The following is a 12,099-nucleotide window of genomic DNA, read 5'->3' as shown; positions in this document are numbered from 1 at the left end:
TTTTTTTTTTTTAATGAGACAAAGTCTCACAGTGTAGACCAGGCTGGCCTGGAACTTAGTGATTCCCCCTGCCTCTGCCTCCCAAGTACTAGGATGAAAAGTGTGTGAAACCACCACCCAGCTCCGGCATCTTTGAATAATTATATTAGATGCCATTAATTGAGAAATGACTGTGATAGATGCGGCAAAACTCCTTACGTTAAAAAGTAATTCATTTACAAACATTTTCCTCTTAATCTACCTAAGAACTCCGAAAGTTTTTCGGCTGACAAACGGTGCCTTGGAGGCCAAGGTACTTGTTCAAGGTTCCGTGTAAAGAGATGGATGAACAGAAAGATGATAGATTAATAAATAAATGAATAAACTGATGGACAGGCAGGTGGATGATGAAGGATGGCAGATGCTAAGGATTTACAAACTCTGCATCTTCTCAGTGGACCAGAGCTTCAAGAGAGTGTTGTCTTTGTCTCCTCTCAGCACTTGCTACTGCCAAGCTCCCTGGAGGACCGAAGCCTCTCTGCAGCCACTCTGGTCCTTCACCTGCCCACCGCCCACCACTTGAGCTTGTTTGCCATTGGCTGCCTCCATTCTCCCTATGCATCCCGATGTGTACCGAAGCTCTGCTTCACCTTGTCTCTCACGTTGGTGTTGGCTCCCCGGCTTTGCAGGAGTCTCACCACCTCCAGGTGGCCTCCACGGCAGGCCCAGTGCATGGCTGTGCAGTCCAGCTGGAAGGCGTAGATGGGATTTAATGGGAGAGCTAAAGAGAAAGAAGTTCCCTGGGGAAAGGACTGAAGCCAAGAAGGTGGAAGGACAAAAGGTACAGGGAGTAGGACAGACAGCCCAGGGCCCAACTAGTCCACATGAGAGTCCCAGAGACAATTTAGGGGGCGATGGGGCTCACCGGATGTCACAGAACACACAGAGGTAGGGCCTGTCCCCCTGGTAGCCCACTGGCAGCCCACTATCACAGATTTGACAGGAAGTAGAATTCTACAGACTAGATCCACTTCTTACCTCCCACCCAATACTTGCCCTCTCACCCGATCCTGAAAGTCCACGGTGGCCCCATTCTCCAGAAGTTTCTCCAGGATCTCCATGTGTCCCTCCAGGGAGGCCCGATGCAGTGCTGTCCGACGGAACTGTCCCCAAAGAGACTGTCAGGCCTGAGACCCATATCCCAGGCCTAGGCCTTGCCAAAACCTGGTGCCTATGTGTGCTGTGCTCAGCCAGTTCCTATCCCGACTGGCCTTGGAACTCTGCCCTGGGACTCCAGCTTCTTCACCGCTCCTGTGCAGCCAGCTATGGCTGTGAACAGCTGACGCCTGAGGCTGGCACCCCTGCTGGTCATGGCTATTCTGCCTCACATGCTATGATGCTTGGTGATGGTTCATAGCTCTGTGCCATGGTTTTACTGAGACCTCTATGCCAAGCTGCCCCCAGCTGATCCCTGAGTCTAAGGGGAACATGGCAGGCTGGCGTCTGCATCCCTAGAAGATGAAGTGCTAGGCAGGGCTTGGACGCAGAGGCCACACCTGAATACGGATTCAAGGAAGGAACAAACTTCCCTCTCTGAAGGTCACCTTCTGCTTTGGATTCAGGGAACCCTTGTGTCACAATGAAAGGCTTTCTATGGGCTAATCATCTGGTTGTGGGCAGTCTTTCGTGACCCTCCTCTTGTTTTTTTCTTATATCTTTCTCTTGATATGCAGCAAATGGGAGGGGAAAAAAAAAACCCATTAAGACCCTGGAAGCAAAAGAACAGAAAAGATGTGGTTGATGTCTATTATAGCACAGAGCAGGCCCAAGGGTGGGTGGCCACTATCACACTTGGTCTCATGACAGGGGAAAGCAAGGACATCACACCAGTGCCAAGAGGCAAAAAGTACACCAGGCGACAGAAAAATTGAAAAAAAGAGATGGTGGCCATAGTCGTACAACACTGTAATCAGTGACACTCTGAATCAACATGGTTCAAATAATGTATTTCATGTTATATATTTCCACAGTAGAATAATAAAAATAGGGAATGGGATGTAACTCAGTGGTAGAACACTTGCCTAGCACACACAGTGTCCTGGAGCTGCAAATGATACTAACAATATTAATAAATAATTGGAAGCCAGGCGTGGCGGTGTGCAGCTTTAATCCCAGAACACAGAGGCACAGGCAGGTGGATCTCTGTGAGTTCCTGGACAGCCTGGTCTATATGGTGAGTTCCAGGACAGCCAGGGCTACATAGTGAGATCCAGTTTCAAACTAAATAAAGATAATTGTAAAAAGAAGCACGAGTGTATATCAAGAGGAAGAGAAAGCGTCCTATCTCTGCACACACTTTACAGTCCTGCCCTCCATTCAGCACGTACTGTGGCACTCAGGGTCCACACTAGTAGGATCTGGGTCATGGGGAGGCGACAGCGTAGCCACAGGTCCAGGTCCCACAGTTAGGGATTCTAGGGAGACAGGGATTTCGGCCCAAATCTCCTGAGCTGTCTTAATTGAATTATTTTCCTTCATCTCCCATGCAGAAACATGTGACATTTGTTATGGAGGTGACCTGGGTCTGAAACAGATTTGGGGAAATTGTGGAGTGAGGAAGAAAGCCCATTATGGGATTACCTAAGCCACCCTTAGAAGATCTGTGAGAGTTCTCTAACAAGCCCACAAGTGGAGCTAATACAGGATCCAACTCAGTTATGGTGTTGGTCCTGAAAGAGCATTGGGTGCAACGGCGGAAGGGGAGGGGCGGGGGGGGCGTCACCTCATCACAGGTGTCCGCTGAACCTCCATCCGCCAGGTACTTGTCAATGACTTTCATTTTCCCCTCCACTGCAGCTTTCAGGAATGTCTCCTCATTCACAGGGCCGGACTGCAGGTAGAACATTCGCCAATAAAAAATAGTGAGGTGCTTCCGGGCTTCCCAGGCCCCCCCTCCCCCCGCCGACATCTGTCCAAACCAGGAGCCTTACAATCTCCTCTGGTTCTGGAGGCGGCTCCTGGGCTGCAGCCAGGGCATCTCGCTTCTTCTGCTTGCGTTTTTTCCTCAGTTCTATGAGGTTCTGGATCCCACCCACGTCAATAATCTCACGCCGCAGGTCCAGGGATGTCTTGCGCACGCGCTCTTGGCCCTGTGTGGAGATGGCCCATCACCTCCACCCTGGGACAGGGTGTGGGGTGGTACAGGATGATATGGGATGATACAAGAGCCGAACTGGCAGCAGGATGACAGCGGTAGAGGGTCTAGGTGGCCTGTCACCTGAGCGCACACTCTTAGTTACTCCACGCTTACCTTAACCTTTTGTAAAGCAGGGCTCTGAACGCCAAGGCGCTTCTCTTCCTCTAGCACTAGCATGTCCATGGACAGCTTCCCAGGAGCAGATCTTCGAAGTTTCTAGAAAGTCATTGAAACCTACTTGAGGATTTTTTTTTTTTTTTTTTTTTTTGTCCAGGTGTGGTAGTGCACACCTACGATCTGAGTGCTTGAGACTGAAAAATGAGGATTACTGCTTTGGAGGGCCAGTCTGGTCCACATAGTGAGTTCTGGGCCAGCTGGAGCTATACAGTAAGACCCTGTCTTAAAATCCAAAACAAAACCCATCACAAATTCTAACATATATAAGCCCTTTTATAAAATATCATACTTCTTTATATATACCTACTGTGATGGTTTGTATATGCTTGGCCCAGGGAGTGGCACTATTAGGAGGTGTGGCCTTGTTGGAGTAGGTGTGTCACTGTGGGGGTGGGCTTAAGACCCTCATCCTAGCTGCCTGGAGGCCAGTATTCTGCTGGCAACCTTCAGATGAAGATGTAGAACTCTCAGTTCCTCCTGCACCATGCCTGCCTGGGTGTTGCCATGTTCCCACCTTAATGATAATGGACTGAACCTCTGAACCTGTAAGTCAGTCTCAATTCACTGTTGCCCTTATAAGTGTTGCCTTGGTCATGGTATCTGTTCACAGCAGTAAGACCCTAAGACACTTATACACAGTCCTGTATATTTTTAACCTCAATATTATATATAGCAACTAAAACAATGTGAGTGTTTTTATTGTTTAGGGGATAAAGACTGGAAAATTCTGTTTATGTTTATTACAAATAAAATTTTTTAATATTTCCATAGGGTTAGATGGCTCAGGAATTAAAAGCATTGGCTACTGGTCCAGAGGAACAAGGTTTGATTCCTAACACCCACATGTCAGCTAACAACTGTCTCTAATTCCCGTTCCAGGGGATACAACCCCTTCTTTTGGCCTCTGTAGGTACCAGAAACACATGTAGTGTAAGATATACATGCAGGCAAAAAATTCACACACATAAATTTAACATAAAGCCAAAATGTAAGAAAGTTCCCATCTGTGGTTTGTTGAGTCCATAAAGGTAGAACTCAAGGATACAGGGGTCTAACTTGGAAAAAAATCGTTTTGATGAGATAATTGTGACCAGAGATGGCAATTTTGGTCTTGGTGTCCCCCAACCCCCAGGTATTGAACTTAGGTCTTGCAAGGACTCTACCACTGAGCTACAGCTCCCAGCCCCATCGTCTTTCACCCCCTAACAACAGTCCTTTCGGCGATCTAAAAGCTTGGTAGTTCTACGCTAGATACTGCATTTCCTCAGAAACGTGCTTCCGGCTTTCACAGTCACATGGTCATGGGATGATGAGCCTCCTCTCTGCATCTGAAGCTCTGTTTTCCCCAGACTGCTTCACTCTTAGTGGTGTTCTGGCTCCTCTTTCCCAGAGTCTCCCAGAGCAGCTTGGGTAGACATATGTGCTCAGGTTGAGGATAAGCAGGCAAGAGGGCAGCTGGGGAGAACTTGCCCACCATGTGGCCCAGGCACCTTGCCCACTCCCACAGAGCCCTGGTGCTAGCCTCTCCCAGGGAAGGGTCTAGGTTTTATTTCTGATGTTTCCTGTTTACTTTGATTTTTTCATATCGCTGAGCTGGAACTCAGGGCTTCACGGGACAGTCGAACACTCTATCAACTGAGCGATGCCCCTCTCTCCCAGTGTTTATTTTGATGGTCCCCTTGACTGCCTTTCTTGCCAGGCTTATGACTACACAATCTGGCAGGCTTGTAGGATTGTACGATGTGGAGTCTCCCGGGCTGCTCTCAGGCATCTTCCTTTAGGAAAAAAGAGATGACCTTAGGCTACAACTAGCTTGTGGGAGTCTGGCCGGATTATGAGGGAGCATCCAGGGGGTGGACTTTGGGCTTAATCACCTGCTGTTTCCAGCATTTATTGTGACAGGGTCTGACATGGAGTAGTTGCTCACCTAACACTTGTTAAACAGACGATGAACAAGTGAATGAGTAATGGCCACACATATGCAGCATCTCTGCCCATCCGGTAGTTCTTAGTAAAAGGAGACCTAGCAGCAAATCCCAAGGTGGCCTCGGTGCCCTCTGTTCCTTCCAATACAGGAGGAATTTACACTCCAGTGCCGCCTCTTTCTTACTCAGATTTGTTTGTGGGCTGGCAGAGTCTGCACTCAGTTGAATGTTTATGAAATTGAATGCAAGTCTGGGAGTCAGAACAAAACTCCCACCTGACTCCACAGACCACACTTCAACTTAGAGAGGATGCTTGTAAAGATGCTGGCAGGAAGAGGAGCTGGGTGAAAAGGCTGGCACTGTGGGCGCCTGTGGCCCTGCAGCCCTGTGGCTATATTTGTTAGATGAATGGATGGGGGAGGACCATGTCCCCTCGCAGAAGCTTCCAGTGTCTTGTGGCAACACTCCAGAGATGACAAGCGGATGACGCTCCTGTCCAGCAGCAGCAGCCATGGGCAAACGCTCGCTCTCAGGGGAGGGAGGAGCGAGATTCCTGGAGATCCAGGGATGCTCTGCTGCAGTCCACACTCCCCTTGATAACTCTGAGCTCATCACTTCTCTTAAATGATGGGGGCTTCTAAGCTGAGTTCTGATAGGCTCCCCCTCTCCCCTCTAATAAATTCCTTTCAGCAACATCAGAACTGGCTCTATAACAGGTCAGCCCTCACTGCCCACAGAGCCTAAACCTATCTCACCTGGCCTTCTCTGGTTTGTCCTCTGCCTTCCTTTCTAGCCCCAGCTCTTGCTGTCTGTCGTACATTTTCATGGCCGCCTTTATCTATCTCCTGTTTAGCCTCAAGTACCTCTCCCCACATCCCGACCCCACTTCTTAGTCTGGAAGGTCCAGCTCACACTCCATCCTGACCAGAGTAGTCCCAGAGGGCCAGAAGGGCTCACCCACTCATTCATCACTACTCTCCATTTTCCATAAGCCCATTTCTGCCCTCTGCCTTCTTCTTAGTTGACGATGCAAATACAAGGTTACAATTAGTGCTCACCTTCGCCCTATGTACTGGACACTAGGCTCCTGGTCCCCCACCCCAGGGGGGTAATCTCACCATGTAGCCCAGGCTGGCTTCACCTCTGAGATTATGGGTATGTACTACCACACCTGGCTTAACTGTTTTTGAATAAGATGTAGAGCAGGACCAGTCAGTAGTCCAGCCCCACTTAGCCAAGAGAAAGCACATTTGAGTGTGCATTATGCCTCCACCCACAGTCCTGGCTAAGTCCCAGCTGCCCTTCCCCATCCCCCTTCCCGACTCCTGTCAGTTTGCTCTCCCGCAGCAACCATTCCTGGCATCCAGGGGACAATCTGTGTGTGTGTGTGTCTCAGGACCTTACCTTTCTGGTTTTCCCAGAGAATACCCATCTGTCTTCCCTGTCCAGTCCAGTCTATCTCTTGAAGCCCACGTGACTGGGCAGGGTCTCTGGAAGGCCTGTCCAAGTGCCTGTTTGAGGGGCTGAAGCCCCATCTCCCACCACCCACAGCCATGTTAAGAACATCCTGGTGTGGAAATGGGCCTGCTTGGGCCCTGGGAAATAGCATGCTGTCTGACTTTCCCTGCCCATGACAGCACAGATGGACCAACCATTAACCCCGAGACCTCCCTCCCCGACACCCTTCACCTCTGCTCCCACCTCAGTCTCTTCCTCCTGGGCAAGCCGCTGCTCGATGAGCTCTGTGGCTCTCTGCACCGCCTCAGGCCCCTCCATGGTACCCTCCATGACTGTTTCTGCAAGCCACAGTGCATGGGGTCTTTATAGGCCTGAGCACCCACCCCGCCCACTGGGCGCCTTTGTCATTAGCTCACAGGCTCATTTCTCCATCTGTCATGAACTTACTAGCTCAACTCTCCACCTGCCTCCCCCACCTGTCACCTTCACCTCGGACAGCCCCAGGGAGCATGTCCAGGCCAGGGAACTTGCCCCTCCCCTAACCTCTGGCCTACCAGAGCCAGAAGGCACACAGCCCCAAAGGACAGCTGCGGGAAAGGGGCCTGTCCAGTGTGTCCTCAGTGCTGGGAACTGGCTAAGTCTTAGCCAGGGTGAACGGGCTGCAAAGGACCTACATGCTGCCATTGGCCTGGATGGCAGTGCCACCTGCTGGATGCCAAGAAATGCTGTCTAGCTTGTGCCAGGCGGGGGAGCCTGAAAAACCAAATATGAGCCCCAGCAGACATGTGGGCATTCGAGACCTTCTCCAAGCAAGAGCTCAAGCAGCTGCTGCCCTCTGGTGGCAGCTATGGGTCCCACAACACACATGGCATGCGCATTAGCCATGAACAGACCATGTCCATCTGTTTGTTTCATCTTCCTAGGGTCCTCAGCAGAACTTAGTGCTGTTTTAAGAGTCTCAGAAATCAGAGTTCAGAGCTAAGGCCATCTCACAAGTACTAGGCAATGCCAGACTGCCTTGGGCGGAGCTGGCCACACTCCCCAAGAACAGAGAATACACAGGAAAGGCAGACCTGTACTAGAGCTCCTCGCCTGGGATTCCCAGCCTGGAACCTGAGGTTGTTAGGGCCTAGGTTTAATCTGCCAGTGGATTACAAATGCTCCACACTTCTACAACTGCAAGTGGTGCCTGAGAGTCCCCTCTGGTGATGTGCACATCTCCCCAGAAGAAACAGGAGGAATCAGCCCTGTTTGCCTCTGGCTCACACATTTCTGGAAGCTTGTCATCCCACGCTCTGACACAGCATGGGCACTGCATCTCCACCATTCCAAGTGAGCCCTGTGGGGTGGCTGCCACATGGCATATGTTGCCCTCCGTGGGTGCTCCTTCACTCTTTCCTATCTGACTCCCCCCCCCCCCAAAAAAAAAAAACCAAACTGTCCCAGCAACTGCTGCAGGAGGCAGGGCGGGAGGCACCATCTCTACTTTAAAGGAAAGCAAAGTGTGTTCAGAGGTGAAGTGGCTTTCTTCAGGACCCACACAACACAGTGAGGTTGGGTGAAATTAGGGCCCCCAGGAGGAGCATCGGGTTGGATGCTCTGCTGTGCCCATCTGCAGCCAAACCAGCAGAAGCTCTGGGCTCTGGCGGGCGTGCTGTGTGACGGGAAGTCATGTGCTAGGCAAGAGAGGAGCCAAGGCTTTATTGATAAACTGCAGATGTGTCTTTACACAGGGCCCCACTGGGCTAGGACCAGGCTTCGGACCCCACCCTGCCTGGGTTACAGTTGGGGACAGCCCTGTGCAAACCCCTGCCATGAAGCCTGGCTATCCGGCCACCTGCCTCATCTCTGCAGATTGTGCTGGGTACGGGGAGAGGCAGAGAGGCCCACCTCAAGCTCCTCAAGCCCTGGGGCTGGGCTCCCTCCCCATCCAGGGGACTGGCACTGTGCCCAGGGCAGAGTCATGGTGAGGGATAAAGGGGAGACAGCAATTGCTTCCAACCCTGAGCAGAAAACTGGAGTGAGCACAGCGTGGCACCAGGTGACAGGTCGCCAGGACAGCCCCCATGGCTCCAACCTGCAGTGGAGAGTGCCATGTGCCTTTTCTCCTAGGTTGGCAAGGCCTGTGTGTGGCAGGCAGCACTGCTCCCTGGGTGTGGAGCACTGGTGGATCCAGTGCCCCGGAAGGCAAGTCCCTTCTTGGCTCACTAAGAGCCATACAGCAGGGCGGTGGGAGGCGCCCCTGAAGAAGACAGCAGCACTGGAAGGCGGCGACAGGACTGGGCCCCACAGCCTGCAGGGGACCTCCATGGCCTCTTTTCCTAGGAATCAGGCGCCTTCAGTCCTGGGGAGGTGGGGGCTGGTTGATGATGACCTGGATGACGAAGTCTTTTTGAATCTTTGTTTCCTGGAGCCTTGTGCGGTCTGTAAGCAGCTTCCCAGAGAAGAACCATCTCTGCCAGGATGGCTCAATGCCCTCCTGGCTGTGCAGCTGCCTCTTGAGTTGCCCCACTGTGTCAGGCAGGCTGGCATTGAGCCTCACGTCCTTGCCTGTGGAGAGGCGCACTTTCAGTGGGAATTCACGGCGCACACTAGGGGTGGGCTCGGGAGGCTCTAGGCTCTCCTCTTCCGTGTGCTCCAGCAGCAAGTTCACAGGTGGTGACAGGCAATAGATGGGCAGTTGATAGCGGTTACCCAGCTCGTCATAGCATTCACAAAGAGTTCCTGTGGGAAAGGCAGGGTGATCAGTGTAGTCTGGAGGGCCTGATGTCACACACTGAATGCTGTGCACCCACCCCCAAATTCCCATGTTGAGGCATATTTGGAAGGAATAAGATTACACGAGTGAATGACAGGACCAGCTTCCTTTCGAGGAAAAGCCCTGCTCTTCCTGCATGCCTACCACTTAAAAACAGCAAAAAACCAAGAAGCAGCACCAGAACTAAACAGCTGGCCCTTTGGCCTTGGACTTTCCAGTTTCTCAGATGATGAGAAACAAACTTCCACTGTTTAAGGAGCCTGTCTGTGGTCCTCTGTTACAACAGGGTAAGCAGGTTAATTCACTCACTGCAGCTACCTCACAGTCCCTAGCCCTTCCCCATAGTCAGGAGTCTGGGGCTAACCTCCTGGTCATCAGTCTCTGGCTCCCTCAGCCATGGCATGCTACCTTTCCTCTCACGTGTTTATTCGACATTCTGGCTGGGTGCACATGCAGGTGTTGCACTGGGTCCCAGTTTCCTTACTGGTGTAATATAATGCAGGTAGGAACACATTTACTTAGTCTTCAGCATCCTTGTAAGTGCTGGTACTGGACTAGGTGGTATTATGCACATCACAATTAATCCTTTGTGATTGCAAGGGACTCAGGCTCTAACCTGAGGCTTGCCCTGCTCCGGGACATATGGCTAGGAAAAGTCACAAGCTGAGAAAGGAACACAGTCAAGACCCAGGTCTGTGACTGAAGGTCTACTGTCACTTTCCCTTCACAGCTAATGAGGGTGCTAGGAACAGAAATGAGGCAATGCGGCAGAAGGTTCCAGATCAGTGCCTCAAATGCTCCCAGGCCCTGAGTGCCCCCAGCAAGCCTTTAGCTTGTAGCTTTGTAGGTTTTATTGGTGTCTTCCTATCTTCTCATTAGGCAAAAAGGGATTCTGTCCACTGATCCCTCCTTCTCCCCTCCTTTACTGTCCTCCTTCCTTTCCTCCTTCTGACCGTCTCATGTAACCTAGGCTGGTCTTGAACTTGAACTTCAGATCCCCCTGTGTCTACCTCTCATGATCACAGGCATGTGCCACCATGCTTGGTTTTGTGCCTTGTGTTTCTTTGTTCATGCCATAAAGAGTCGTTTAAATGAAGAAGACAGTCACACATATATGCATACTCCTTCATCTCCACCAGCTTAAGCAGAAACTTCTCACGTGAGACTGGCTTTCCACCTCTGTGCTAATGAAATCTCCAGCCCCAGTCCAGGTAAGGGCAGAACCCAGGCCCTGCCTGCTTACCATGAGGCAGGGTGATGCTGGCTCCATCCAGGATGGCCTGAGCCAGCTCATGGTCGTTAGCCTCAGCAGCATAGGCGGCAGCCTTGAGGGCATCCCAGATCTCCTTGCGGCCCTCAAAGGCAGGTGCTGTGTCCCAGAACTCATCTCGTTTGCTCCGCAGCTGCCCATCAGTCATGGGATAGTCACTCTTCCACTTGAGCCGCTCCTTCTTCAAGGGCTCATTGCGACCTAGGTAAGACAGATGCAGAGGTTCAGCATCTCTGAAGCCACTTAAGCTGTAACTGACCCTCTCTGGCCCTGGTCTATGAGGGACTTCACTGTACCTGTCCCTATGTATTTAGGGTACTGGGACCTTTTCTGAATAGCAGGGAAGAGTATGGAAACCCATGTTAGGGATATGAAATAAAAATTTCAGGCAAGTATGTTCTTGTCCCTTGTATTTATTTATTTTTATTTTATATGCGTGCACCATGTGCATGGCTTGAGTCTAAGGAAACCAGTAGAGGAGGGTGTGTGTTGGAAGTGGAGTTATGGATCGCTGTGAGCTGCCACATGGGAGCAGAAACTAAACCTGGGTCCTCTATAAGAGGAGCAGGTGCTCTTAACCACCGAACCATCGTCTCTCCAGCCCCTGAGCCAAGCATGTTCTGTACAGATGAACCTCAACTTACAATGTACTACTAAATCCAATATAAACTGAAAATATTCTGAGACAAAATGCAGTGTCTATAATCTAAAGACCACTGCAGCTTAGCAGCTCAGTCCAAGCTGGGTGTCAGCTGTCCAGGAATGGTCGAGATAACTGCTACCCAGCACTGAGAGTGTGTCACACTGTATGTTGCTAGCAGAGGAAAAGATCAAACCTAAAAGCTGAGGCGTGGTTTCTACTGATTGTCTATCAGCTCTGCACCTTCTAAAATCACAAGATCTTGGGCTGATGAGATGGCTTGGTGAGTAAGGCACTGCCTAAGTTTGTTCCCAGGACCCCACAGAGTGGAAGGAGAGAACCAGCCCCTGCACCCTGCCCTCTGGTTTCCACGGGGGTGTCACATGGGTGTGGGTTTCTACATTTGTTGTGATGTGTATGGGCGTTTTAGCTGCATGTGTGCACCATGTGTGTGCCTCATGCCCTCAGAGGTCAGAAGGAGGTATCTGAGCCTCTGGGACTGGACTTACAAATAGTTGTGAGCCATACAAGATTGCTAGGAACTGAACCAGGGTCCTCTGTAAGAACAGCAAGCACTCTTAACCACTGAGCCATCTCTCTAACCTGACAATGTAATTTTTTAAGGAAAAAAAAATTAAGAAAGTGAAAGAAGAGCCGGGCCTGGTGGCGCAGGCCTTTAATCCCAGCACTCGGGAG

The 12,099-nt window shown here is 51.0% G+C and overlaps 2 protein-coding genes across 3 annotated transcripts in view; both read right to left on the bottom strand.

Moving 5' to 3' along the window:
• Positions 1 to 7,096, bottom strand: part of Ankrd2 (ankyrin repeat domain 2) — a 9,065-nt gene extending 1,969 nt beyond the window's left edge. Inside the window, exons 1-6 of one of the 2 annotated variants that reach the window (XM_021212857.1) lie at positions 6,979 to 7,096; positions 3,290 to 3,391; positions 2,970 to 3,128; positions 2,762 to 2,869; positions 1,044 to 1,142; positions 630 to 728 (exon numbers count right to left, since the gene is read on the bottom strand). In XM_021212857.1, coding sequence (XP_021068516.1) covers positions 630 to 728; positions 1,044 to 1,142; positions 2,762 to 2,869; positions 2,970 to 3,128; positions 3,290 to 3,391; positions 6,979 to 7,065 — 654 coding nt within the window. In that variant the 5' untranslated portion in view covers positions 7,066 to 7,096. The remainder of the gene's footprint in view (positions 1 to 629; positions 729 to 1,043; positions 1,143 to 2,761; positions 2,870 to 2,969; positions 3,129 to 3,289; positions 3,392 to 6,978) is intronic. The other variant, XM_021212865.1, reaches the window with a different exon arrangement.
• A 1,323-nt stretch (positions 7,097 to 8,419) lies between these two features.
• The window catches only part of Ubtd1 (ubiquitin domain containing 1), a 55,714-nt gene continuing 52,034 nt past the window's right edge, over positions 8,420 to 12,099 (bottom strand). The window contains exons 2-3 of the mRNA XM_021208517.2: positions 10,737 to 10,964; positions 8,420 to 9,459 (exon numbers count right to left, since the gene is read on the bottom strand). Coding sequence (XP_021064176.1) covers positions 9,074 to 9,459; positions 10,737 to 10,964 — 614 coding nt within the window. The 3' untranslated portion in view covers positions 8,420 to 9,073. The remainder of the gene's footprint in view (positions 9,460 to 10,736; positions 10,965 to 12,099) is intronic.

Source organism: Mus pahari, chromosome 1 (assembly GCF_900095145.1).
Source record: "Mus pahari chromosome 1, PAHARI_EIJ_v1.1, whole genome shotgun sequence".
NCBI classification, from domain to species: Eukaryota; Metazoa; Chordata; class Mammalia; order Rodentia; family Muridae; genus Mus; species Mus pahari.
This window is presented reverse-complemented; position numbering and strand designations above follow the sequence as displayed.